The sequence below is a fragment of the Symsagittifera roscoffensis genome, chromosome 5 (assembly GCF_963678635.1).
Source record: "Symsagittifera roscoffensis chromosome 5, txSymRosc1.1, whole genome shotgun sequence".
Taxonomy (NCBI): Eukaryota; Metazoa; Xenacoelomorpha; order Acoela; family Convolutidae; genus Symsagittifera; species Symsagittifera roscoffensis.
In genome coordinates this window covers 50,316,959-50,344,768 of record NC_087066.1, presented here as the reverse complement: position 1 = coordinate 50,344,768, position 27,810 = coordinate 50,316,959, and the positions used below count along the sequence as shown (strand labels likewise).

The following is a 27,810-nucleotide window of genomic DNA, read 5'->3' as shown; positions in this document are numbered from 1 at the left end:
TTGTTTAGGTGTGAAAGTGCAAAGATTTTACCCCTCAATTTGGTGTGCAAAATTGCTCTCAAAGAATGAGAAATCACATTGACGTGACAATTAGTGCAAGAAGTTAACCATGCCTCAATAACATGCCTCACAATTTGACCCAAGTTATCTCTTGATAAATCACCGAAGGCGCATTTAAAAAAAATGAGCTTGACCTTCAAAAATCAGTATAGTACGAGTTAGCTAAATGTGAGAACCCTTTGGTGGAAATGGTTTGTCCAGATGTGAAGGGGAGGAGAGGGTAGTGCACAATTTTTGCAATAAAATTAATGGAGGCAAGTTAAATCAAACTCAAGTATTCTAAATTTGAACCTGATACAATCCAAATTTCTCGAATTTGTGGGTTATCAAAATATCCATATTTCACATGAAACCACTGGTCTTAAAATTATTCAATAAAAGGCTCAAAAGGCTTAATACTCCAAGACAAACACAAAGCCGATATCATACTAGCAAACAAACATGGAAGTCACCGAATTGATTTTCAAAAATCAAAGCTGTCGAAAAAAAACATACATTTATATGTTTGTCGAAATAAGATATCGAAAAACAAAGTTGCCCATGTTAGAGTCCTTAAATGCACCAAACGACAACTACAAACCGACAATAACTTCAAAACCACATAAAACCGATACAACCGAGATTTCCGAATGAGCATTTTTTAGTTAGATTTCTGGATATGCAATTTTTTTTAAAAAAAAAGTGGAGCGTTTATGTTAACTTGATCTGAAGCTCTGCTTGTTTTAGTCACGAATTTCGAGATTTGTGTGGGTGATTTTTCATCAGACGGAGGTTATCGCAGATCAATTCCTCACTCAGAAGTGTTCTTGGCAGAAGGGTGAGTAAAACTGCTTGTTTCTTTCTCAATCACTTGGACCGACAAACTTATTCATTTGCTGATGAATGGAGATCAAAAAAAGCAATGTTAAAGCCCAATTAATTGGCACAACATTCAGCTGAACGTTCCATCGGAAAATTGAGTGCATGCCAAACTATTAAAAATTGTCGTTGATAAGAACATCGGAATCCGATAGAGGTGATACGATAACGTAAGCCGTGATACTATAACGTGGGGGGAGGGATCTAGGATTTCCTCGCGAGAGGGGGAATTTCACAAAACAGTTCGAAAACTTTGTCTACCTTTTTTTAGGTCGAACAATTTGATTTTTTGAGCTCTCGCAAATGACTATATAGAGCCTAATTTGACAATATTTTCTGCGCAGCAGGGAAATTATTGCACAAAAACGAGTTCTTTGGCGCGCTCCCCCGAAGGCTGCCCCTCCCCCGCCCCCAAATCTGCTACTGACGTAAAAATCATCAAGTCGGAAAGTCTAAAGGCATTTTAGGCCGAGGCCGATTTCTGATATTAGAGTTTAGAAGTCACATTACTACACAACTACCTGGTTTACGATTCTGAAAATTGGATATCTGATTATTCGGCTAAATAATCGGGCAATGTAATAGTAGTAAAGGCCCTAATAGTGCAATCAGTTCCACGCATGCTGCACCTTTTTAAAGGATTTTGAAAAATGAACTGTTTAGGTTCAACCAGTATGGAAACCATCCTCGCAACGACATCGCACTAGTCAAACTAGGCATCAAATAATTGAATCTATCTTTTTTATCATCAGCTACAGCCTTTTGGGGCAACACGAACGAAACACAGAGACCAGTGAACCCATTTGGTTCAAGTTAAACCACTGATGTCGAAGACATATCATAGTTTCTGCAGAGTTCTATGAACCAAGCGTCGAAGCTTTCTTTGCAAAAAAGTTTTAGTCCGACCAGAAATTCCCATTTAGTGCTGCTTTCCTTCCATTCAAGAAGAACAAAATGTTCCTAAATGACCATTTAAAAAACGAAAACAAAAAAACTTTAGCTCAAACATAACAAATAATAAACCAACCAGATGGTTTCGAATCAGAAGCTGGAATATTGCTAATGCATGCCTGAACTATCAGTTTTTCCCAACTGCCAATTAACGCTCTAATGGTCGTGATTCTGATTCCAAAAACAATTTCAAAAAATTTCAATCAGTGACGAGAAAAACTTTTTCGTTTTCAGATAATGTAGACGAAACTTGCTAAGAGGCTGAATATCCACAATTTACTTTCACTAGAGTACTTTTACTATATTTTGGCCAGTCTGATCTTCATTCCACGGCCTTTTAGAACTATATCAGACTGTTTCTTTATTCAAAGAGAAAATTCTTGAGAAAAAAATGGAGAAAATTAAAAAAAAAAAAAAAAATTTGTTTCGATTTCTTTATTTCAGTCAAACTGGCAAAAACTTGTTTCAAATATGAACAGAACTGAAAGAAAAGCTTGTTCTGAGCATTGCTGTAAGAATTAAATCTGTAGAGCGAAGAACTTTTCTAACCAATTTCAGTTTGACCTCTTTCACTCTTAAATTGGTACGCTATTCTAATCATACGTTTAAGCAATCATTCTAAAGCCACCGGTATTTTGTATTAAGCTAGTAAAGTTTTTTTACTACCCGAAAAACAATGAAATTTCGAAAACCGAAAAAAAGGATAAATTTTTCTGCAAACTGTAACTGGAAGATTCTGTGCCTTGTGCAGAGCAATCGACCAATCTTGTTGTTCCAACTGCTCTCAACTGGACAAGTTATTTCAAAGAAAGCTTCAACGCTTACACGGGGGGTGGGTCAAGTGAGGTTCGATAATAAAAAAAATTCAGTCGTGATTTGAGTGGTTGAAAGAATTTCAAAAAATAATTCCATAAGTGTACAGAAAAGCTGGTCTTCGTTTTTGCTTTTATGAAAAGTCTGAAAAACTCAGAGGAGCCTGAAAACTTCATTTCAATGAAGATCAATTTTTCCTTGAAAATAATACAAATGATTGATTAAAAGGCTGATTTTTTGAGATGGCTTTAATTAGAAATACCATTCGACACGCAATCTGATGCTGACTTGTTGCACCTGAATTTGTGTGAAAAACACCTGAATTCAAAGTTGCTCTACACTTTTGGTGGTTGGAGCGAAAACTGAGATTGAAAATTGTAGAAATTATTTGATGCCTTCCAAGCGGAGCCTGTCTCGCATGATAGGATCATTAAAATATGCAGGAGTGAAGTGGATCATGGAACACATGTGCGCATGAGTGGACTAGGAGTCACTTCTACCAAATTCAGGACTCAATCTTCTCCATTTTCCTCTCCCTCCTCACAGCTTAACATTGAAAAATTAGATATGGCGTTGCTCTGTCGAAATGAGCTTCCTAACACAATAAAAGCCACCTTTAGTACTACTGTACGAGTGCTATTTACCGACCGTAAAAAGTTCTAATCGCTCATTTAGCGTCAATTTCTATTAATTTTGAAAGAGGAGGACCCTCCAATAAAAAAAAACAAAGCCAACAGACAGTTAAAAGTGCCAATGAACTCAAATAAACAGACAAAAACTAAAAAACTGACTTGTTTTCTGAACTTTCGAATTTCTAAGATAAGAATACATGCCCTTAAAGCTCGTTGGATTTCAAGAAGAGTTTCTGATTGGCATTTTTCGATAAATTTAGCCCGATTTGAGGAAGCTGGATCAATATGTAAAATTTAAAATTTTTGCTGGAAATCTGACCATTAAAATCAGCGTTGGAAACTTAAAGTTACCCACGTTTGTCTTGACCTTTTTATTTTTGCTGTTCAATAGTGGAGTTTGACTTCCTTTCAACAAAAAAGAAATAAACTTGAAAAGAAATCGAAAACCAAAGGGCAAAAAAAATTTAAGCACGAGCAATTCTTGAGACTTTTAACTGAATAAAACAACCAAAAAAATCATCACGATCTATGTACAAATCTTAGCTACGTTCAGTTACACAAAAAACTTTTTAGGCCTATTTCTTCCAAAACTGCTCAAAAAGCAATTTATTTTCAAAAAATGTCTGCGACCATTCTTTGGTCTAAAAGCTCCACAAATTCAGTTTGCTGACCTAAAAATTGCACTTAACAATCAGTTGAAATCATTGTGTCGAGAAAAACGGTTGATTGTTCTATAGAGTTACTTGGAGTATAATTTCAATTTCGGAATGTTTCCTCGTGGATAACAAAAATTCTCTCGGCTCTGGGGGCGGAACGGAAAATCTCAAAGTATTCTAGTACTTCCATCAGGAGTGATTTCTGGTATCCAAAAAACTAAAAAATATTTTGCAATTTATTCACAAAAAGTGTAGTTTCATCGTCAGAAAGAAAATTAGAGTGATAAGAAAATGGAGAAGAGCAGAACATTCCCTGCAACCCTGGTGGAAGCCAATTTTTACGAGTCCAAGTTCTTGTACTCGAACATTTGGCAGACTGATTTTTGTCCACCGTACCTCATCTGCGTGGATCCCATCACTAAAGGAACTAACATTTGCTTCCAGGATGACGGGAGTCCACTCTACACTAGTAGTTGTGACACAAAACACGGAGATTGCTTGCTAGGTACGCTACGATCGTTCTCTTATTTTGCTTTTGCTCTTTTTCCTTCCCCGCCCTTAGATTGCTCAAAGAGAAACGTTGGTTCGTTTCGACCGGTTGTAACGAACCTTTGCACATGGACTAATTTTATAATCTTATAATAACTGGTCCATATTGCATTCTAGTAAAATCAGAAGTTGCAGCGTAAAATGAAGGTTACGGGAAGGTACACTCATTTTTTGAAAATGGTACACTCATTTCAAGTAATAAAATCAAGTTGATATGTCATTTGCTGAATTTCAACTCGTTTCTTCGGCCATTTTCAACTTGACTTTGACCCGTTTTCGAATTTCTGTGACCCGTTTTTGCTTCTCTTCCTTCAGTAACCATTTAATTTTGTGCTTATTCTAGGTGTGGCCAGTTTTTTCAGCAGAAATTATTAAGTAGGCGGTAACGTCATTTCTATCGGTTTTGACATTAGTGATTTAATCAACCATTCTCCAATTTTCGCAAACAGTGGCAGTTTCAAGCTAATGCTCCATTTATTCCATTCCATGGGTAGTTGCACCGTCGGACCATCCCAAAAACTAGTTATATTTAGCGAATTCTTTGGGTCCAGTGGTCCTTTTACAGGCTGCGCCATGAACAAAGCGCAAGCTACGTTTATGATATGGTAAGTTATTTATTGGACCACCCGGTAAAAATTAAGTAGCAAGGCGTATACCGCAAGCATAGGAGATTTTACTGATAACCTTAGGTTTTTTGAACGTCCAGGGAGTCAATACGTTTTCTGACAAAACATGTACACATTGTAAAAAGTTTAAAATATGTACACATACATATAATAAATATATATCATTTTTGGTTGAAAGCAACAAAAATTTTGGTTTGTTAGTCAAAATACCCACATATGTTTTGAGAAGTTTCATAAGATGCAGAAAAAGATAATCCAACCTTGCAGACAATGGCTGTTAAGCTGGCAAATATTAGTATCGGGGCGTACACCACGGGAACGGGAGATTTTACTGAATGACCACTGAAATTTTGAACGTGAAGGGAGCCAATGCGTTGCCGGACCAAAAAATTTCGTATATGTACACATACAGAAGTTTTGGTTAAATCAACTAATAATAGCAATTTTTGTTAAAATCAATAGTAATTTTGATTATTGCATCAAAATTCCCACCCATTGAACTGAAACCAAATTTTTACAATCTGATTTTCGTAGTTTTTTAAAAAAAAGATTTACTTTTTCATTTGTTTAACTCATTTCATTCTGACCTTTACCATTTTATTCTACGTCTTTGCACTCTTTGATTTCAAGAACGACTTATAACTTCCTTTATGTCTTTGAAGAAAATTTTTGAACATATTCATTTAAACTTAAGGAAAACTGTTTTCAGACTCTGCAATTGCAGTAGCTAATTGAGAGGTCGTATTGTTTAGGTGTGAAAGTGCAAAGATTTTACCCCTCAATTTGGTGTGCAAAATTGCTCTCAAAGAATGAGAAATCACATTGACGTGACAATTAGTGCAAGAAGTTAACCATGCCTCAATAACATGCCTCACAATTTGACCCAAGTTATCTCTTGATAAATCACCGAAGGCGCATTTAAAAAAAATGAGCTTGACCTTCAAAAATCAGTATAGTACGAGTTAGCTAAATGTGAGAACCCTTTGGTGGAAATGGTTTGTCCAGATGTGAAGGGGAGGAGAGGGTAGTGCACAATTTTTGCAATAAAATTAATGGAGGCAAGTTAAATCAAACTCAAGTATTCTAAATTTGAACCTGATACAATCCAAATTTCTCGAATTTGTGGGTTATCAAAATATCCATATTTCACATGAAACCACTGGTCTTAAAATTATTCAATAAAAGGCTCAAAAGGCTTAATACTCCAAGACAAACACAAAGCCGATATCATACTAGCAAACAAACATGGAAGTCACCGAATTGATTTTCAAAAATCAAAGCTGTCGAAAAAAAACATACATTTATATGTTTGTCGAAATAAGATATCGAAAAACAAAGTTGCCCATGTTAGATTCCTTAAATGCACCAAACGACAACTACAAACCGACAATAACTTCAAAACCACATAAAACCGATACAACCGAGATTTCCGAATGAGCATTTTTTAGTTAGATTTCTGGATATGCAATTTTTTTTAAAAAAAAAGTGGAGCGTTTATGTTAACTTGATCTGAAGCTCTGCTTGTTTTAGTCACGAATTTCGAGATTTGTGTGGGTGATTTTTCATCAGACGGAGGTTATCGCAGATCAATTCCTCACTCAGAAGTGTTCTTGGCAGAAGGGTGAGTAAAACTGCTTGTTTCTTTCTCAATCACTTGGACCGACAAACTTATTCATTTGCTGATGAATGGAGATCAAAAAAAGCAATGTTAAAGCCCAATTAATTGGCACAACATTCAGCTGAACGTTCCATCGGAAAATTGAGTGCATGCCAAACTATTAAAAATTGTCGTTGATAAGAACATCGGAATCCGATAGAGGTGATACGATAACGTAAGCCGTGATACTATAACGTGGGGGGAGGGATCTAGGATTTCCTCGCGAGAGGGGGAATTTCACAAAACAGTTCGAAAACTTTGTCTACCTTTTTTTAGGTCGAACAATTTGATTTTTTGAGCTCTCGCAAATGACTATATAGAGCCTAATTTGACAATATTTTCTGCGCAGCAGGGAAATTATTGCACAAAAACGAGTTCTTTGGCGCGCTCCCCCGAAGGCTGCCCCTCCCCCGCCCCCAAATCTGCTACTGACGTAAAAATCATCAAGTCGGAAAGTCTAAAGGCATTTTAGGCCGAGGCCGATTTCTGATATTAGAGTTTAGAAGTCACATTACTACACAACTACCTGGTTTACGATTCTGAAAATTGGATATCTGATTATTCGGCTAAATAATCGGGCAATGTAATAGTAGTAAAGGCCCTAATAGTGCAATCAGTTCCACGCATGCTGCACCTTTTTAAAGGATTTTGAAAAATGAACTGTTTAGGTTCAACCAGTATGGAAACCATCCTCGCAACGACATCGCACTAGTCAAACTAGGCATCAAATAATTGAATCTATCTTTTTTATCATCAGCTACAGCCTTTTGGGGCAACACGAACGAAACACAGAGACCAGTGAACCCATTTGGTTCAAGTTAAACCACTGATGTCGAAGACATATCATAGTTTCTGCAGAGTTCTATGAACCAAGCGTCGAAGCTTTCTTTGCAAAAAAGTTTTAGTCCGACCAGAAATTCCCATTTAGTGCTGCTTTCCTTCCATTCAAGAAGAACAAAATGTTCCTAAATGACCATTTAAAAAACGAAAACAAAAAAACTTTAGCTCAAACATAACAAATAATAAACCAACCAGATGGTTTCGAATCAGAAGCTGGAATATTGCTAATGCATGCCTGAACTATCAGTTTTTCCCAACTGCCAATTAACGCTCTAATGGTCGTGATTCTGATTCCAAAAACAATTTCAAAAAATTTCAATCAGTGACGAGAAAAACTTTTTCGTTTTCAGATAATGTAGACGAAACTTGCTAAGAGGCTGAATATCCACAATTTACTTTCACTAGAGTACTTTTACTATATTTTGGCCAGTCTGATCTTCATTCCACGGCCTTTTAGAACTATATCAGACTGTTTCTTTATTCAAAGAGAAAATTCTTGAGAAAAAAATGGAGAAAATTAAAAAAAAAAAAAAAAATTTGTTTCGATTTCTTTATTTCAGTCAAACTGGCAAAAACTTGTTTCAAATATGAACAGAACTGAAAGAAAAGCTTGTTCTGAGCATTGCTGTAAGAATTAAATCTGTAGAGCGAAGAACTTTTCTAACCAATTTCAGTTTGACCTCTTTCACTCTTAAATTGGTACGCTATTCTAATCATACGTTTAAGCAATCATTCTAAAGCCACCGGTATTTTGTATTAAGCTAGTAAAGTTTTTTTACTACCCGAAAAACAATGAAATTTCGAAAACCGAAAAAAAGGATAAATTTTTCTGCAAACTGTAACTGGAAGATTCTGTGCCTTGTGCAGAGCAATCGACCAATCTTGTTGTTCCAACTGCTCTCAACTGGACAAGTTATTTCAAAGAAAGCTTCAACGCTTACACGGGGGGTGGGTCAAGTGAGGTTCGATAATAAAAAAAATTCAGTCGTGATTTGAGTGGTTGAAAGAATTTCAAAAAATAATTCCATAAGTGTACAGAAAAGCTGGTCTTCGTTTTTGCTTTTATGAAAAGTCTGAAAAACTCAGAGGAGCCTGAAAACTTCATTTCAATGAAGATCAATTTTTCCTTGAAAATAATACAAATGATTGATTAAAAGGCTGATTTTTTGAGATGGCTTTAATTAGAAATACCATTCGACACGCAATCTGATGCTGACTTGTTGCACCTGAATTTGTGTGAAAAACACCTGAATTCAAAGTTGCTCTACACTTTTGGTGGTTGGAGCGAAAACTGAGATTGAAAATTGTAGAAATTATTTGATGCCTTCCAAGCGGAGCCTGTCTCGCATGATAGGATCATTAAAATATGCAGGAGTGAAGTGGATCATGGAACACATGTGCGCATGAGTGGACTAGGAGTCACTTCTACCAAATTCAGGACTCAATCTTCTCCATTTTCCTCTCCCTCCTCACAGCTTAACATTGAAAAATTAGATATGGCGTTGCTCTGTCGAAATGAGCTTCCTAACACAATAAAAGCCACCTTTAGTACTACTGTACGAGTGCTATTTACCGACCGTAAAAAGTTCTAAATGCTCATTTAGCGTCAATTTCTATTAATTTTGAAAGAGGAGGACCCTCCAATAAAAAAAAACAAAGCCAACAGACAGTTAAAAGTGCCAATGAACTCAAATAAACAGACAAAAAACTAAAAAACTGACTTGTTTTCTGAACTTTCGAATTTCTAAGATAAAAATACATGCCCTTAAAGCTCGTTGGATTTCAAGAAGAGTTTCTGATTGGCATTTTTCGATAAATTTAGCCCGATTTGAGGAAGCTGGATCAATATAAAAAATTTAAAATTTTTGCTGGAAATCTGACCATTAAAATCAGCGTTGGAAACTTAAAGTTACCCACGTTTGTCTTGACCTTTTTATTTTTGCTGTTCAATAGTGGAGTTTGACTTCCTTTCAACAAAAAAAGAAATAAACTTGAAAAGAAATCGAAAACCAAAGGGCAAAAAAAAAATTAAGCACGAGCAATTCTTGAGACTTTTAACTGAATAAAACAACCAAAAAAATCACCACGATCTATGTACAAATCTTAGCTACGTTCAGTTACACAAAAAACTTTTTAGGCCTATTTCTTCCAAAACTGCTCAAAAAGCAATTTATTTTCAAAAAAATGTCTGCGACCATTCTTTGGTCTAAAAGCTCCACAAATTCAGTTTGCTGACCTAAAAATTGCACTTAACAATCAGTTGAAATCATTGTGTCGAGAAAAACGGTTGATTGTTCTATAGAGTTACTTGGAGTATAATTTCAATTTCGGAATGTTTCCTCGTGGATAACAAAAATTCTCTGGGCTCTGGGGGCGGAACGGAAAATCTCAAAGTATTCTAGTACTTCAATCAGGAGTGATTTCTGGTATCCAAAAAACTAAAAAATATTTTGCAATTTATTCACAAAAAGTGTAGTTTCATCGTCAGAAAGAAAATTAGAGTGATAAGAAAATGGAGAAGAGCAGAACATTCCCTGCAACCCTGGTGGAAGCCAATTTTTACGAGTCCAAGTTCTTGTACTCGAACATTTGGCAGACTGATTTTTGTCCACCGTACCTCATCTGCGTGGATCCCATCACTAAAGGAACTAACATTTGCTTCCAGGATGACGGGAGTCCACTCTACACTAGTAGTTGTGACACAAAACACGGAGATTGCTTGTTAGGTACGCTACGATCGTTCTCTTATTTTGCTTTTGCTCTTTTTCCTTCCCCGCCCTTAGATTGCTCAAAGAGAAACGTTGGTTCGTTTCGACCGGTTGTAACGAACCTTTGCACATGGACTAATTTTATAATCTTATAATAACTGGTCCATATTGCATTCTAGTAAAATCAGAAGTTGCAGCGTAAAATGAAGGTTACGGGAAGGTACACTCAATTTTTGAAAATGGTACACTCATTTCAAGTAATAAAATCAAGTTGATATGTCATTTGCTGAATTTCAACTCGTTTCTTCGGCCATTTTCAACTTGACTTTGACCCGTTTTCGAATTTCTGTGACCCGTTTTTGCTTCTCTTCCTTTAGTAACCATTTAATTTTGTGCTTATTCTAGGTGTGGCCAGTTTTTTCAGCAGAAATTATTTCGATCCCCCGTATTTGAAGTGCACTGAAGGAAGCTTCTTTGCAAATGTGCCCCACAGTTATGATTGGATCATGAAGACGATGAGAGAAAACTAGCAAATCTGGAACCAACTCGACTATGGAGTCAAAAAAGAAATGAGACAAAATCGAACTCCAAGCTGAATGCATTCTATGCACTCATTTTGAAAATGACTATTTAAAAATCTAAATGGAAACAAAAATCAATTTTAAAAATTCTCACAAATTTATTTTCAACGGTATTTAAAAAGAAGTTGAATGATAGAAGTTCCTTTGGTAATTCCTTGTAAAAATGTCCATTTGAAAAAGAATTATCGTTTTTTTCCCCGATTTTCTGCAATGAATAACGGTTGTCACTTATTTGAAATTAAAGTTAAATCCCAAAAGCAGAAAAAAACGTTAACGCAACCAAAATAAAAACAACAATTCTTGCAACAACTTTCATTTCTCACACCATATTACATCCCCTTGAAACCTCTTCAAAGTTTTAAAAATGATTGGATTTAGAGAAAACTTTGATTTAGTGTTTTTATACTGGAAAATCGAATTACTGGCATTCACTTTTGAAACCAAAAGCAGAGGTCGAAATTCCCCGCAAATTGCACGTTGGTATTAGAGAACGGATTGGTATTGGAGAAAGAATTTGCACTCAAAAAATCAGAAAAGAACTAGAAAAAAATCAAAAATCAAAACGACAAAATATGAAATTGAACCCTTTGATAAAAGTTGATATATCCGTTTTTTTGAACAGTCACGAATTTGATTGCGTGATCGTTCTAACTAAGCCATCCTATTAACTAGACAATTGGAAAAGTGTCGAAAAACTCAAGGATATAAAAGATAATTTTTTAAAGGTTCAACTTTCAAACTTGACAGAGAACTTGACTGAAATTTGAAATGGCTTCTAACTTAGATACATACTATGGCTGATCTTCCCTTTTAAAACGGACAATCCTTGCCAAACAATTATGACGAGCTCTGTGTTCTTATTAAGGCACTCCAACTTTAGTGTATTAAAAAGGAGTATTAAAAAGGAGAAGTATATTTACGCGTTAATAGCTCGAATTATATCGCGCGTTAATTGTCCCAAATTGGTCAAAATGGCAACCTTTAAACCCTCATAACTTTACGAAAAATGATCACAGGTGAAATATCTTTTCAAATTCAAGCTCAGGACAACAATACCTTTTGAATGATAATAAAAAATTCCGTCAAAAAAGGCTAGTTAAAAAGTCGAAATTTGTCTGAAGAAAAAAAAAACCCACCCGAGCACAAATATTCCGTTACTTTCGTATCGAAAGTCGGAACAATAATCAATGAAACGCACGTAAAATAATACCAGCCCCTTTTCACAGGTCAAAATTAACGAAAAATTCAATTTAGCCCGACAAAGAACAAATTGGTTTATTCGTCTTAAAGGTAAACTATTTCACTCATAGTTTAGAATTGATTGATATGTTCATTTGATCATAACGTTTCAAACCCATGTGTTGTAGCTAAGAGACCATTTCAACTTAATTTAAGTTAATTTCTAAAAACCACACCTGTATGGGGCTGTTTAAACCCGTACAGTGTCCCTGATATAAATGTAAAAGTACTTAATTGTGTGGTAATCTACTGCGATTTAAGCCTATTCAACTAAACCTTCTTTTGAACCAAAAAAAATTGGGAGAAATGAAAATAATTTCAGAGAAACAGTAAAACCACAGCCAAAAGTTTTAAGTAAGCTTTTAGTATATACCGAAAACCACAAAACCGATATTAAGTGTAGACGCCCATGGTTTTCATTAAAAAATTTTGAGCAATTCAGTTTTAAAATTTTGAAATGCTGCAACACAAACCACCAAAATTTTTTAAAAAAGTTAATTAATTTTTGGCTTTTGAAGTGACACAAAATAAAGTAACCAAACCGATAAAACTTGAGCCAAAAACGTTTGGGCCAAATAAAGCTTTTACGCGAAAAAAAATTACATCATCAGGGCTAATAATTTTTAAAAATTACAGGAGTGAATCAAAAACACTTGCGTCTACGATGAAAAATGTTGACTGCAACCGCGTTAGCTGTAGGCTAAGTGGGGAGTAGTCTCGAAGTTGTTCATGTTCTCTAAAAAAGCAACTTCTCCCTCGCAAAAATCTAGATCCAGTATATGTACCTTCAAATGATCCAAAAAGCATTGATTACGTTTCGCTATAACAATGGATTGAAAATAATTTATTGGAATAGAAAAAGTTAGCTGATAATTTCGTCACCTTCAACCGTTTCTTTCAATGATAAAACATCACAAGAAGCTTGACCTTTACAGACACTCAAAACAGTTTCTTGCACTTTCTTAATCAACCCGGGGTCAATCAGTAAAATGATTTCACATTCAGTTCCGTTAACTTCGTCACTCTCTACGACTAAGCCGCCGTCCCCACTGCTGACTGGTTGCTTTTCTGTCGAACTATGATTGGCTGAACTGCTACTCGTAGCTTCTTCGTTTTCATTTTGCTGTTTGTTTTTCGACTTTTTGTTTTGTTTTCCTGACTTTTGACTAGCCCCACCCGAGTTAGAACCTGGGTTGGTAGCCTCGGTGCTGTTCAGAGCCTTCAGATCAGCTAGCACCTGTTTGTAGAATTTGGCATTACACTCAACTCGCATCTTCATCTGAGCTTTTTGGATCGGAATTGTTTCTGAAACTTTGTCGAATTAGAGTGATTCATTATTCCAAGTTTTTGATTCCAGGACTCATGATACATTATTCCAGGTTTCTGATAACTCTAATTTAATTTAAGTTTCAGTCTTGTTTTAACCAGTTTCGCTATAGTCTTCCTGTAAGCTCCCTTAACAATTAAGACAACTAATGCTGGTTTAAGCTTTTACAAATCAATTTGCTTTGATAAAAAAAGCGTTTTCCATTATAGCCCCTAGCAAACTAGTCCTCTCTAAGCAGCGATAGGGACATCATTTTATTGATTATAAAACTACTTGGGGGGGGGGGGAGTATAAAGGAAAAAGGTGGAAAAAAAACAAACACACCTTTTAGTAGTTTGATAGCTTCGAGGGCCTGTTGTTTGGAGTTCCTGTGGTTCTTGATGGCGAAGTGGGCGTCTCGCAGGGCCTGTTCTATGGAGGCGATAGGGTAGGGTCTCTGGGTCTCGGGGTTCACTGTCTTCTCCGTCACCAACTGCACTATCTCGTGGAACTTACTGTCTAGTGTCACTTGTCGTTCTCGCTCACTCACCTTCAAACATAGGTCAGTAAAGAACATTCGCTATTTCAACATTGTAGTTTACATTTATTTGTAACGCACTTACTTTATATGAATCTGAACATAGCCAAATGACAGTAATGAACGCAAGGAAACAAAAGAAAAACTGACTTGTCAATTTGAAAGAAAAAATATATGCCCTTAAAGCTCTTTGAATTTCACTTTGACCATTTTTTGATAAATTTAACCCAATTTGAGAAAACTGTATCAATAAGTAAATTTCTAACTCAGCTGGAAAATGTGAAAATTAAAATCCAATTTCGAAATTAGAAGTCGATCACGTTTTTTTGTGACCTTTACACGAGAAAGGAAATGAATTGAAATTTAAAAAAATCAAAAGGCAAACCGCGAAATCAAAATTAAGCATGAACAAATTTTAAAACTTTCTCCTGAAAAAAGATCACCAAGACCTATATAAGAGTACCCGCAACGTTCATTACTCTTGAAAAGCTTTCGAAAATCAAAAAAAAATACTCGAGTGAATTACTAGTTTCTCTTTCTTCTAGCAATTTTTCATATAATGAGAAATTACGAATTTGCACGAGGGTTATCGTGTGAACGTTCAAAAAAGTAAAAACCTATTACAACAGGTGGCAGCTTCTTGTTAAATAGACGGATCGCGCTTTGTTGAATCCGAATTGTATCTATAATTTATTTTAAAAGCCAAAGTTTTTGGCAACAGAAGTGTAAACCTTGAACTTTTGAATAACATTTCATCTGACAGAATAATTTATTTTCAAAAACTTATTTTAGCATCAATTGTACAGTTGATTGAAAATGAAATGACTATATTATGCACAATAGTTCTCAAATTGAAGATTTGCACTACACTCAATATTACCACCTATTGTAATATATACTCACAAATACCACCTATTGTAACATATAACCACCTGAAGTTCTCCCTTGTGAAGGATGAGTTTGCACGCCTCCAGCTGCTCCTCAGTGCCGAATGCTCTCTTCACATCTTCGCTTGAGGCCAGTTGTCCCTTGCCCACATTTGCGAACACAGTTGGCGTCTGCAGCACTTCATCAATGTCTGTCTCTGTTCCAGCGCGCCAATTCAAAACCTAACAATTATCGAAAAAAACCATAACTTTTGTGATTCATAAAACTAAATTTTTCAGAAGATTTGAAGGATCTTATGCACTAAACGGCCCAAAATCAAAATTTCTACATCGTAAGCTGGAAATTATGCGATCGAATTTGATTGGGTAATTTTAGCCAATCAAATTTAAGTTAGACGGTCAGGCATTCTGATTAATCTTTCCAGCAGATAAAATTATTAGCCGAAATTTTCGAAAAGATGGAAATTTGTAAAATAATCAAATTAATTTTGAGTTACTTGTGAAACCTTGCCCAGACAAGGAAAACTTTAAAACATGACTTGAAAAACCAAAAATTCAATTTTTTTAAGTATCATTTCGGCTAATAATTTTATCCATTTCAAGCAGAATTATTTCATTTGAAATGGCAGAAAATGTCGATGGAACTTGATTGGCTACTTAGCCAATCAAATTCAACAACATTAATTTCAATTAAAGAGATGCAGAAATAATGATTTTGGGCCGTTTAGTGCATAAGACCCGATTTGAATGTTACAACTACCACACGTTGGAGGTCATCATTCAAATTTTAAACCCGATCCTAAAGGGTTGTCCGTACAGAACCATTCAATTTGCAGGTTAAGTAGTCATGGATGCCCGCCCGCGATGTGAACTTACTTTATTCTGGTAGCATGCGATCTCGAAGCGCTTCCCGTGACTCTTCATGCGCACCACTGCCACATTGGTGAGTCTCTTCTGATTGACAGGGGTGAAAATAGACATTCTGACATCTATGGCAGCTGTCAATCACAATATATCGTCATAGTTAGTCTGAAAGAAAACAAGACAACAGACTTTCTCAGGCAAATTCAAAAATGAGAGAGAGAAGGTTAAATGGGAGGTTTTTTGTCGAAATTTTATTTAAGCCCATCTCTCCTCGGTTTGAGTTCCCCTCAACCGGAATCGGGTGATTATCAGATATGTTTATTACTTCTGACTTGTTTCGTTCCGTTTTTACAACTCATTTGATGGTTTTTTCAACTCATTTCGTAGATTAAATGAAAACTACTTTCAAAAGACTTCATACTACACTCAAGGAATGCTTCTTCAGCAATGATTTTTCGTACAGAAATAAACTAATATCCACACGGTGCAATTAAAATTATCACTGACTTATTGCCGCATATATGTTTGAAGCAGTCAGTGCAAATAATATAAGAATTTCATAAATTCATTATCATAGATCACACCTATAACGGAATAAATTAGCTATTTTGAAAGCAGTTTTCTCGGCCAAAAACTGAATAATTGCATAATCGCTTTCCATTTTCCAGTTTCTGACCATTAAACTGACAGAATTGCAACTGAATTCAGCCGAAAAAATAATCATTTAAGTTAATAACACAAAAAATACAAAGGCGAAAGTACAACTTTAGAAATAACAAAGCGCCAGATACTATCAAAGGTTACCATAGTCGACGCTGCACTTCACAGAAATTTGCAAAAAAATGAACTACGCAATTCGACCTTGGAATTATCATTTGTCTTCTTGACTGCGCCAACTTTTCAAGCTGCCTCATAGAGTTAACATATCATCTAGCAATCAAAACCATGCGCTCTACTAAAGAGGATAACCCGTGCTACTACCTTGATCGCCCAAGAAATTGACCAGGTAAAAAGAGTGCAAAATTGTGCCAGCTATGGGGGGGGGGGGGGGGGCATAATTGTGCATAACTCAAGCCGATCGGTTTTCTCTTTGCACTCCGAAAAAAGCGAATGATTAGCATGTATCGTTCGATAAGTCGTTCGTTAAGTTCATTCTATGATTCGCTTTGGTGCAATTTCATATCAAGTAATTCACATGAATTATACTTTCTTCTTGTCTTTTCCACTTCTCACCAGACTTTAAAAAGTGAAATATTATTCTAATTGTTTTCTTTCTGGCCTTTTAAAACATCAATCATCCACTACTTTTGTTTAAAAAAGATACCTGTGGTATCAAAAATTCAATTTACCAGAAACGATATTAAAAACAATCAACACAAAAGGAATTTGGTATACCAAAAAAAACATACGAGACATCAAATGAAAACTAAAAGTAGTTCATCAATTTATATTTTCTTCTTTTTTCGGCTCTCATCTCTTTCTGCCAAGTGGGCTTCTCGATCTGCCGGCGTTTCTGCTGCGCCTCGACTTTTGTGTTTTATTGCTCTTCACAAACGCCCAGTCGACGCTGATTTCCTGGCTCAAAAGATCGGCTCCGTTTAAAGCCTCCAGTGCCGTTTTGGCCTCTTTTGCACGTTCAAACTCAACAAGAGCGTATCCTTTGAGGTATCCGGTTCTCCTGTCCAGAGGAACCTGGATGTTCTTAATGTCTCCGTAGTCTGCAAACATATCTTTCACATCTTCTTCTGTTGCCTCTGCGTGGATCCCAGCTACGAACACAATCCAGCCTTCCACTGACTTTTGAGGCGCCCCTAATAAAAAAGGAACATTGAACCATTGAAAAGAAAGAAATGCCAGGAGCTTATAAAACAAGAAAGTGTCAGAGACTATGAAGAAACTTACCAATGAGACCTGCAAATATTTATAAAATTTTTGATAAAAGGTTCAAAAATTTCTTACACTTGTTGTAAGAAATTTGCCATTTTAATCAAATCAACATATAAACCCAGAATACCCGGATATTGAATAACAATTACCACAACAGAATTCTTGGTTTAGAAAATTAGCGGAAAGCACGGAAAATTTAAATTAATTCCTCGTTGAAAAATTCCCTTTTGTACTAGATAAAAAACCAGTCAACAAGTGATACCTGCAGACAGTTGGAAAAAAAGTCAATGAACGCAAAAATGATTAACAATTACTGAAAGTTTCTTAACTTTCGAGCTTCAAAAAGAACAATTGACCTGACAGCTCTTCGAATTTCCATAATCTTCACTGGGTGACAAAATCAACCAACGAAAATCCAGGTGCGAAAAAATAGGTCCTGTTTTTTCGCGCCATTTCCAAATTTGGATTAACAAGATAAACATACATAAGCTTAAGCCCCTGCATCAGTGAATACATTGAACTTTCATGAGATGCGTGATGCAAAATTTGAACACCCTTGTTTATCGAATGGGTAATTACTAACGTGATTTAGAGTAAAGTTGTATGTTATATGATTTAGTTGGAAGTAGTCACTAGGCTACAATCTACCTTCAAAACCAAGTGGATTAAATCTTGAGTTAAACACGCATCAGAAAAAATAAGCTTAATTAAAGTTCAGGACCCCTGACATGCGATATGGTGATGTCACAACTGATGACGTCACCTACAAGCTGGGAACTAGCAAAACAAAACTATTTGACACCAGAATTATCTAAGAAGCGGATCTTCTTCTTATGGCGATGGTTTATCCGGAAGAGAAGTCAAGACGAGAGATACAGGCAGATGTGACAAGAAAGAAAACAAATCAAAAACAAAAACACTGAAAGAAAAACACTGACGATAAGACTAATTTTCTACGAAAATTGGCTGTACCATCAACAAATTAATACTTCCAGATGCAACAAAGAACTTGCGAGGAAATCAAAAAGAGTGGATTCTAAACAGTAGCAGTTCCTACGCACTTATTAGGGTGTTCAGAAGCATACCTAAAATGCTCATAACATGTTAAAGTACACGTGACCAAAACTCGCGTCTCAAACAACTCAACCAATAAGAATAAGGCATTAAAAAGCAGGACAAAATCGTCAATATTTGGCGTCGATCAGGTTGACTGTTTGGAGTATAACCATATCGTATAATCTCATAAGCTATTCATACCGGGTCCACTGAGAGATACGTGGGTGGCAGCATCATCATCGTCCAACTCGTCGTAATCATCTGCTGTTCTCTTCTCCCCCGCACCTGCAGCCGAGTCGTCCAAGCCCCTCCCCTTTTTCTTCCTCGCGCCCTCCTTCAGCTTCAACAACGATGAGTCACCCTCGTCTTCAATGTCTTCAAAATCATCGTCATCTTCATACTCAACAATGTCTTCATTCTCCATACTCACAAACGATGTTTAACTGCAGATGTGCAGCTGATCGACTCAAAGATAATTTGTAAGATGGTGCTAGTCAATTTTTATCTGGAAAAGAAAAAATGAATGAATAGCAACCAGGATTAAAGAGAAATGGTATCTGTGCAAAACAATGTTTGCCATGTTACAGCTTGGAAAATTATTACTTCTGTTGCAGCTTGGAAAATTATTACTTCTGTTGCAGCTTGGAAAACTATAAAACAAAGGCGAAGCGGAGTTTCGCATCACTTGCGATACAACACACAGAAAAATTTAAAAAGTTGCAAACTTGGTCACGGCTAAATAACAAAATTTAATTTTTCATGTCTCGATAGAAATTCATTCTAGGCAAACAAGCCATTTATTTGAAAATTGAATCAGCAACGGAACATAACTTAGTGTGTTCTTTCAAATATATACCATCCACGCATCAGTCGAGGGAATTCTGATTCCTATTGTGTCTGCATTGCTCCCAGACAAGAAAGAAGAAACGTATTTTCGCCTTTTGAGCAGATATTTCAAAACTGCTATTTCCATTTGAGCCAAAGCGTCTGGCGTCACATTCAGTCTACTGGGAATACAAACAACTACAGACTAGATCTAGAATTCCACGAGCATGTCCGAATGCTGCTGAGTATCGCTTTCCAGCCTCTAAGTGATGTTTCTACTACTTTTGAAACTCTTCAGGAGACATGCCCTGAGACAGCCCACCCAATCTTCAAATACTTTGAGGACAATTGCATTGGTCGGCTCTCGGCGGCAAATGGAACTCGTCAAAACCCCAGACGTTATAAAATTGACTTTGTGTCAAACTTGTATAAAACCTCTTTATGTCAAACTTGACAAAAACCTTTCCGAATTAGTTGCGGCCTACGACCCAAGTAAACTTTTGTGTTTCCTAAAAGGGTGCAGCAACATCAAACTATAATTCAAAGTCAATTTATTTTCCAAAGTTGATATTGCGAAGCAATAATTTTCAATAAATTTTTCTAAGTTGAAATTTTTCCCAGAAATTTTCAAAATTGAGCTAGACCCATTTTGAAAACGGCAAAATGATCAATGTAATCAAGCTTTTCCCATCCTTTTCCCTTTTGGCTCAATCAAGTCAACCCATTTCAACTTTGCCCTAGTTTACCCAATTTGGGGTTTTTGATTTCAAATATTGACTAAATTACGAAAATTTTTGGTCAGAACCGAGATTTGAACTTCAGACCTCGGCCAAATGCGCTTTTAAGTTTCAAATTGTTCTTGAAAGTTTTGTCTCACTTTGACTGTTCTATGACTATTTGTTATGCATAGAATCTAATTAAAGAACGATCAAACAACCTCAAAAGAACAAAGCATTAAAAATCAAAAGGTCAAATCAAAGAAAATTCGCAAAACAGTTTCGGACAATTTTGTCTGGGACAAAAATGTCTGGTACAATTTTATAATTTCGGACTGTTTTGTCAAGGACACAAAAGTTTATGCACCCTTACAAAGAGGAAACAAAGCCGATATCTTTAAGCAGACGCAAGTAGAGTCGGAAGAAAAATGATTATAAAACTTTATATTCAAGTTTAAGTCCCCGCAGAAACTACATTGAACAGCACTTGAACTTGCAACTATAATGAAAGTTGCGTACAGCACAAGCAAAACAAAATCAGTGATTTGGTTACTATGCCAAAAGATCAGCAGAAAGACAAACAAAAATTACGCACTGAAGAAAAACAAGGTCCTCTTCGGACTCAAACCCCGGACCGAGAACGAACCTGGAAGTAGTCAAGCTTCAAGGATAAAGCAAGCAAGAAAAGCAAGTAAGATACGTTAAAAAAGTCTAGTTCCCCATTACAAGACACTTGCTCGTGCAATTGTAATTACATTCGCAAGTTTATTTACATTTAAACTTTAATTTGCAGATAAATTGCCAAAACAATCAACGAAAGAACTAAATTAAAATAAGCATTTTAGTTTTGCATCCAAAAACGCTTTGTCAATACTAGACATTCATTCAATCAAACTTCACAGAATAGACCACCATTTCTCATCTTTACTTCGTTTCGATGCACTCGCCTGTCTTATGCATTTGGAGAGCATCACATGTGTTTAATGAAGAGGCAAACATGGAAGTATTTGATTGTTCGCACTCTGTTCAACTCTCTTCCTGTTGGACTTGTTCCTCAACTTCCTCTTCTTCCTCCTCCTCCTCCTCGACTTCTTCCTCTTCTTCTTCTTCGACTTCTTCTTCCTCCCCACTTCCGGCGGCCTCCGAGGAACTTTTCTGCCCTCCTTCACTGCCCCCCTCCCCCTCCTTTTCCGAACCCCCCTCACTCGCCACAAACTCACCCCCTTCATCTTCGTCTTCATCCTCGCTGATTTTCGCTCGCTTCTTACTCGGTTTCTTCTTAGATTTCGTCTTCGCTGGTTTCGAACTGGAGCTCTCGCCTTTTTCGTTGTCGCTTTCCTCGTCCGAGCTGACTAATGTTGTCGGCTTTGCACGTTTCGGAGCCGCAGACGACGCTTCCGTTTTCTTACTAACTGTCGACTTTGCATCATCACCGTCGTAGTCTTCATCGTCAGTCGAAGACTCTTCGTTTTCTTCGTCAGAATCCGAATATATATTCTGGCCTGGCTTGCCAAACTGGTTTTTAATGTTACGAACACTGTAGGAATTAGGATTTTCATCATCATCGGAAACAGTCCCATCCAGGTAAGACCTGTTCAGACCGCGGGCCTGTTGCCGTTCTTTGATTCTACGCTGCTGTGCATCTCGCCTCAAGCTCGCTTTCAACTTTTCATCCTCTTTTTTCAACATCTCATTGCGTAACGATTCAGGATCTTTACCTGCCATTGGTAGCACTTTTATTTGCTGTTTCTTCTGACTTCTCTCCGCTAAAGAGAGTGTCATTTTTCGATGTGTGAATGATTCTGTAGAATGAGGTCTGAAAATTAGTTTGTTCTGAAAAACAGCGATTCCTTGCAACCCCGTACCCTGTCGCACAAAAAGATGGTTATAGTCTCCGCTCATCTTCATTCTGTGCACATCGAATATTTCTTTTCCCAAATGAAGTGTCAAACTTCCGTCTGACCATTTGACGAATCGAGAGTTACTTTCCTTCTCGAAATTACCTTCTTCGTCGGTCGGAACATTTCGCCATCGAATTGTATTCTCGCATTTCAGTTTTAGCCTCGAGCGACCTTCTTCGTCTAAAATATCATCTTCGTCAATTTCGTCCTCGTAGAGCATGGGATCGAAGGGTCTAGTTTCCACGCTGAGGAAATTGGGCAGTTTCACATAGAAATGATCTTCGCCCAGGTCCGCCGACACTTTCGGGATCTCAACTTCGATCCTCGTCTCTTCCTGAACTTCCGGTTCCTCTTCCGCCACCGCTGATTGGTCCACATCTTCAATCTTCGAAGTATCCATCTCTTCAGCTTCCTCGTCTTCCTTCTCTTCATGCGCTTCATCGTTCAGCAATTCATTCACAACCGCCTCTTTCTTGGGCTCATCTTCGTTCTCACTGCTCGAAGAGCACTCCAAATCTTCTCCAAAAATATCAACAGCCGACGGCCTTGATTTGCTCTTTGGCTCTTCCGATTTTGCTTCATTTTCACTGGCACTGGCTCCGCTTTCAGCTTCTTGCTCCTGATCATCAGAAGCCTCATTCTCTTCGACTATTTCAGATTTCACCGCGACAGATGGTTCTTCAGTCGACTCATTGCCATTTTCTGCTTTATTTCCGGCAGAGCTCTCAACTGGATTAGAATCATTTATTTCGTTTTCTGGAGACTCCCTGTTTTGCATTTCTTCCGATTGGTTCAACATTTCACTTTTTACAACTACTGTTTTTTGTTCATTTGATATTTCCTTGGCTGTTTCGGCGATTTCTTCTTCAGTTTTTTCTACTTGCTCGTCCTCCGAGTCGGATGCTTCTGAAGACTCTTGCTCTTGTTCTTCAGTAGCAGAGGTCACAGCTTGATCCGCAATTCCATCACCTTCTTCTCTGTCACCTGGGTTATACTCTGGACTTTCGTCCAACTGATCTGCCAAATTAGAACCCTCAATATTTTCTGGAATCTTATCATCGTCCAATTCCATGTTTGGGTCAGCGACACTGTTTGATTCTTCTTGGGGGTTCACGGCTTCATCCCCTATCTGGTTGCTTGATTCCTCGATCCCAGTGTCCGCTTCCGGTTCGCCTGGCGAACCATTTCCAGCATTAGCGTTACCTGCATCTTCACTGCTAGCATTGCTCTCCTCGTCAGATGAATTGTCACCCGACTCTTCTCCACTGCTCTCAGTATCTTCGGTCTTCTCTCTTTTAATCACTGACCCTTCATTGTCTCCATTGTTACCGGCATCATTCGAATCTGACATTTCAGCTCAAAAAGATCAACCCGAAATATAGTCACTGCATTTCCAACTGAAACAAAAACTCAATGGAGCCCCGGAAGTGAATTTAAATCCCCATGTACAACAAAACCAGCTGACTGTGACGTAATAAAACGGGAAAATATTTCCTTAACTTCAAATTAATTTGGAACTTACATCACTGATTTCGGGATTACAATGTGAAAATACCATTTGTAATTTTAACACTTGCGATACAAAACAAAATTCCACAAAAACCGGAAGAAAAAATCCAGTGTGTCGGAAAAACTTCCAACCAAATCTCGTATGAAGCTCAATTTGAGAGAAAAAATCGAGAAACACAAAAGCCAGGGCTAAATAAGTATCGAATCAAAAACTAACAAGCGTAGACGACAGCGATAAAAAAAACAGCCAACTGACTGCTAGAAAAGAGTAACCGATAGTGGAGTTTGCCTTCCTTTTAACAAAGGAAATGAACTGAACTTTAAAAAAATCAAAATCAAACCAAGAAAAACAAATTTGAGCCAAATCTAAACATGTAGTGTAGCTTAAATATGCAGATATGGTGAAGAATTCATAAAAAAAGTTTAAGAGGTTTAAAGATTTAATCAGTTGATAAAAAACAGCATATTAGAAAAAAGATCTGCATCCTTTGAGTGTACTATGATAGTACCCAACTACAGGGTAGATAATTTCAAGTTTTTGAAGGTTTTTTAATTCAAATTTTGAAAAACCAACAGAAAAAAAAAACATTTTTAATCCAAATTTTGAAAAACCATAAAATTTTTTTAACCATTAAAGTTTTTTTTAATATCTTAGTTCTTTGAAAAAATCCAAAATAAAATAAAAACGTCACATCTCGGAAGCTAACAGTAAGTGAGCAGTCAGCTTTGGACCCAAGATTTGCAACTCCTAAGAATACCCCGACAGATCCCCAACTACAGGGCTAGGAATTTTCAAAAAAAAATCAATTTAAGTTCTAAGAAAAGTTTTTTGAAATTTTTACAAATAATGTCATATCTGGAAAATTACAAAGATTTGAGCAGTAAAATTTGGAGGCAAGATCCGTATCTCCCCGAGACTACTTTGACAGCCCCCACCTACAGGGTTGGGAATTTCGAATTTAAAAAACGAATTTGAGTTTTCTTAAAATTTTTCGAAAAAATCACACAAACATCATGTCTCGAAAAATATAAAGATTTGAGCAGTCATGTTTGGAAGCAAAAATTGCAACCCCTGAGAATGCCCTGACAGCTTCACAATAGAGATGGGAACTACAAATTTTGTGACAATTTTTATATCTAAGTTCATTGAACATTTTCAAAAAATAACAAACTAAGAGCAACATTTTGGACGCAACATTTGTAATCCCTGGGGAACCCTGACAGATATTTAAAAGAATTAATAAAAAACGTCATATCTCAAAAACTACAAGGATTTGAGGCAATATTTGCAATCAATGGGGTACTCTGACATTACCTAACTAAAGGGTTGGGAGTTAACTAATCTCATTAACTAAGAGGATTGGGGCCACAATTCGAGGCAAAATTTGCAACCCCTGGGGGAACCCTGTCAGCATCCCACTATTGGGTTGCTTATTTTAAAAACGGTTAAAAATTCTGAGGTGACCCTGAGTTTCATGTTTCTTTTCTACTTCAGTTTCCTGGTTAGATAGATAACAGATAGATAATAGATTATAAAACTCTTAACATGAAAAACATCTATTGTACACAAAACATTGTTCCATTGAAGGCTACAATATTTATTGATAAAACATTTATTTTCAAGAAATTAGCTGCTCATTAGCTGAGGGCCCTTGATGAAGGGCAGTCCGGACGGCACTTGGCTCTTGTATTTGATGTATTCTTTGCCAAAGAAAGAAATCAAGAGAAGCTCTTCCTCTTCTACTCTTTCTGAGAAGAAGACAAAGGCAGCATATGTGAAGAGAACTGTGCATACAGGGTTGATGAGCATCACTTGACTGGACACAGCAAACAAACACCACCCTGTATACGTGGGATGTCTAACTACTCCATAAAAACCGTCCGTTACAAGTTTGTGGTTCGACCTCCGTGAATACTGAAGTAGATGCGTAAAATTGACACCTGCTTGAACCATAGCTGCTTTCCGCAATAAATCTCCGGTGACACAAACTGTAAGACCAGTCCAAAAAATAGACTGGATGTTTTTTAAATCTTCAATTAAATACACTTCAATTAGGTACTCAGAAACACTGGCAACAAACGCGATGACATATTCCTTGCTTTGATTGAGTAAGAAAGATGAAATTGATAGAGAGTGTGAATGGAACATAGCTGTAAGTAAAAACTCCAGGAAATGAAAAACGCACATCAGAGCGATATAACAGAATAAAGGTCTAAGTTGTGGAGCACTGCCATGTAATGCCAGTAACAACGAATATGAGAAAAAAGAGCCTAACATTAGCGAAATCAAACATACGTCCAAAACCAAACAATTTGTTTGCTTTTGATGAATTCCATATGATATAAGCAGAAGAAATAGAAGAAAAATTAAATGCCAGTCCGAAGACCAACCAAAAATCTTAGTGCTAACCGGCTGTTGCTGATTTGAAGGAGGATTTTGATACTCATTGGATGAAAAGAAAAAGAATAGCGCGCTGGCTACAAAGCAGAAAGCACTCAAAACAAAAGCTTTCATTTCTGTCCAATTTTATATACCTAAATTATGCTACATCACGGGATCTGAAACAAAACTTGAAACATCAAAAACGATTAAACAATGCACCGTTATCGTCAGATTAGCGTTAATTTGTGTTCATAACAAGTAGACGCACAATTTCAGACTTCTTGTCAGTTCTTCATGCTTGCCCTGTTAGATAAATACTGTTTCTGGTTGCCATAAACACAGCGTTACTTGATTTTTATTTCTACGCACTTTTGTTTTTATAAATATATAAGACAATCAGAATGTGAAAAGTATCATAGATCATTAGCCTAATTGTTGTGATTATCTTATTAAAAAGTTTCATGTGATATGATTTTTTTTCAAGTAATCAGAAGGTCAAAAGTATCATAGTAACCGAGGTTACAGTCATGAGTCCCATCATCATGTATTCCAGTCAAAATCCTTGGAACTTTCTAGATATGGAAGTGATAATGATAAAAGAAGATGACAAGTGTTTAAGTCCTTTTCAATTAAAATCGATACGGGTTACGTTTCTTCAATAAGAACACGCAACTCGACACGAGATAATATAATATACAAGTGTTACAAGTAAAAAATTTCGTCGAAAGTTATTTTGTCCTTTATTGTTCCGAGTACGCAAGCGGCGTTCGCAATCTGTATTGCCAGGGAGATTTTCTGTTTTAAAAAGCTGCCTGCTCTGGGTTCCTCAGTGCATATGCTTAGGTTCTTACAAAGCTTGCTCAAAAAAACTTCTGTGCTGGGGCCGGCCGCGCCCTGAATTTCAAAAGCTAGCGGTTGAAAAAGATATCCATCATTTACAAGATCTTTATACTTGTCAATTTTTCGCTCTTCCGCTTCAGCGGCAGCCATACCAGGGTTACAAACAGACCCGGCATTAATCCTACAAGGAGTTAAGGAGTCTACTACCGTTACATCCCACAAGAGCTGCTTACCATCAGCCCATGGAACGAGCGTCAAACCGTCTGGACGCTTCTGATCGGTACTGTAGAGGTGTCGTGGGGGTACAGGACTTTATCCTCCACGGTAATTATCCTCCAGGCGATATCCTCCATGGCGGATAAAGTCCTCCGAGTATAAAAGCGCCTTTTTCATTTATTGAGAAGAATGAAACGGAAAAAAAACAAAGCAGGTAGGAGAAATTAACTGACAATTAAAACTGCGATGAAATTGAAGAACAAAAATTAATAATTTCAATCAAATCGTAATTGAAGTTTTCGATTTCGTTGGTTTTTGTTGAGCATGGCAAATTTCATGGTTTCTCAAGGGAAACGGACTTTATCCTCCAGATGTTCCGAAGTCAACTTGTTCCATATAATTGGGCTGCCCGTACGCGGAATGATCAGGAAGTTCCATTTATTGTCTGAAATGATCAAATATTGGATATAATCTAATAATTTGACTGAATTTACTAATTGGAGGAAAACATCCAAATTCATAAAATTGGGGGATAAAAATGGAGGAAAAAGTCCCTGTTTGAGAAATGGAGGATAATGGTGGAGGATATCGCCTGGAGGATAATGACCGTGGAGGATAAAGTCCATTTCCCTTTCGTGGTTCTAAAACAGACGGAATGTGAGTAGATGATAGACTCTGCTTTATAAGGGCATTCAGGTTTGAATGCCTAGAG

The 27,810-nt window shown here is 36.8% G+C and overlaps 5 protein-coding genes and 1 long non-coding RNA gene across 6 annotated transcripts; 2 read left to right on the top strand and 4 right to left on the bottom strand.

The window, feature by feature from the left end:
* Nucleotides 1–784: 784 nt before the first annotated feature.
* LOC134845981 (uncharacterized) lies at nt 785–11,015 on the top strand. Its single transcript, XM_063863132.1, has 5 exons — nt 785–877; nt 1,582–1,634; nt 3,086–3,191; nt 4,276–4,475; nt 10,756–11,015. Exons 3-5 carry the CDS (start codon nt 3,157–3,159, stop codon nt 10,878–10,880), a joined length of 360 nt encoding a protein of 119 aa, XP_063719202.1. The 5' UTR covers nt 785–877; nt 1,582–1,634; nt 3,086–3,156; the 3' UTR covers nt 10,881–11,015.
* Nucleotides 6,668–9,109, top strand: LOC134845982 (uncharacterized). The gene is made up of 3 exons (XR_010162772.1): nt 6,668–6,766; nt 7,471–7,523; nt 8,975–9,109. It is a non-coding gene; the product is annotated as an uncharacterized LOC134845982 (long non-coding RNA).
* A 1,988-nt stretch (nt 11,016–13,003) lies between the features above and the next one.
* On the bottom strand, nt 13,004–15,987 carry LOC134846049 (ribosome maturation protein SBDS-like). Its single transcript, XM_063863228.1, has 4 exons — nt 15,778–15,987; nt 14,947–15,123; nt 13,822–14,026; nt 13,004–13,475 (listed from the first exon to the last, which is right to left on the bottom strand). Exons 1-4 carry the CDS (start codon nt 15,880–15,882, stop codon nt 13,033–13,035), a joined length of 930 nt encoding a protein of 309 aa, XP_063719298.1. The 5' UTR covers nt 15,883–15,987; the 3' UTR covers nt 13,004–13,032.
* A 1,103-nt stretch (nt 15,988–17,090) lies between these two features.
* LOC134845915 (RNA-binding protein rnp-4-like) lies at nt 17,091–19,221 on the bottom strand. The gene is made up of 2 exons (XM_063863045.1): nt 18,910–19,221; nt 17,091–17,576 (listed from the first exon to the last, which is right to left on the bottom strand). Exons 1-2 carry the CDS (start codon nt 19,130–19,132, stop codon nt 17,236–17,238), a joined length of 564 nt encoding a protein of 187 aa, XP_063719115.1. The 5' UTR covers nt 19,133–19,221; the 3' UTR covers nt 17,091–17,235.
* A 1,838-nt stretch (nt 19,222–21,059) lies between these two features.
* Nucleotides 21,060–23,543, bottom strand: LOC134846274 (RNA polymerase-associated protein LEO1-like). The gene has a single exon (XM_063863556.1). It carries the CDS (start codon nt 23,499–23,501, stop codon nt 21,276–21,278), a length of 2,226 nt encoding a protein of 741 aa, XP_063719626.1. The 5' UTR covers nt 23,502–23,543; the 3' UTR covers nt 21,060–21,275.
* Nucleotides 23,544–25,171: 1,628 nt separating this feature from the next.
* Nucleotides 25,172–26,254, bottom strand: LOC134846171 (protein-S-isoprenylcysteine O-methyltransferase-like). The gene has a single exon (XM_063863412.1). It carries the CDS (start codon nt 26,172–26,174, stop codon nt 25,287–25,289), a length of 888 nt encoding a protein of 295 aa, XP_063719482.1. The 5' UTR covers nt 26,175–26,254; the 3' UTR covers nt 25,172–25,286.
* Nucleotides 26,255–27,810: the final 1,556 nt, after the last annotated feature.

Coding starts and splice junctions, on each gene's coding strand:
- LOC134845981 (XM_063863132.1), top strand. CDS start 3,157: ATGAGTGGACTAGGAGTCACTTCTACCAAATTCAG. Junction 3,192..4,275: donor GTCACTTCTACCAAATTCAG/GACTCAATCTTC, acceptor GGAGAAGAGCAG/AACATTCCCTGCAACCCTGG. Junction 4,476..10,755: donor ACACGGAGATTGCTTGCTAG/GTACGCTACGAT, acceptor TGCTTATTCTAG/GTGTGGCCAGTTTTTTCAGC.
- LOC134846049 (XM_063863228.1), bottom strand. CDS start 15,882: ATGTCTATTTTCACCCCTGTCAATCAGAAGAGACTCACCAATGTGGCA. Junction 14,027..14,946: donor TTCACAAGGGAGAACTTCAG/GTGGTTATATGT, acceptor CTATGTTTGAAG/GTGAGTGAGCGAGAACGACA. Junction 13,476..13,821: donor AGCTATCAAACTACTAAAAG/GTGTGTTTGTTT, acceptor ACAAAGTTTCAG/AAACAATTCCGATCCAAAAA.
- LOC134846274 (XM_063863556.1), bottom strand. CDS start 23,501: ATGTCAGATTCGAATGATGCCGGTAACAATGGAGACAATGAAGGGTCA.
- LOC134846171 (XM_063863412.1), bottom strand. CDS start 26,174: ATGAAAGCTTTTGTTTTGAGTGCTTTCTGCTTTGTAGCCAGCGCGCTA.
- LOC134845915 (XM_063863045.1), bottom strand. CDS start 19,132: ATGGAGAATGAAGACATTGTTGAGTATGAAGATGACGATGATTTTGAA. Junction 17,577..18,909: donor CGTATCTCTCAGTGGACCCG/GTATGAATAGCT, acceptor CTTTTTTATTAG/GGGCGCCTCAAAAGTCAGTG.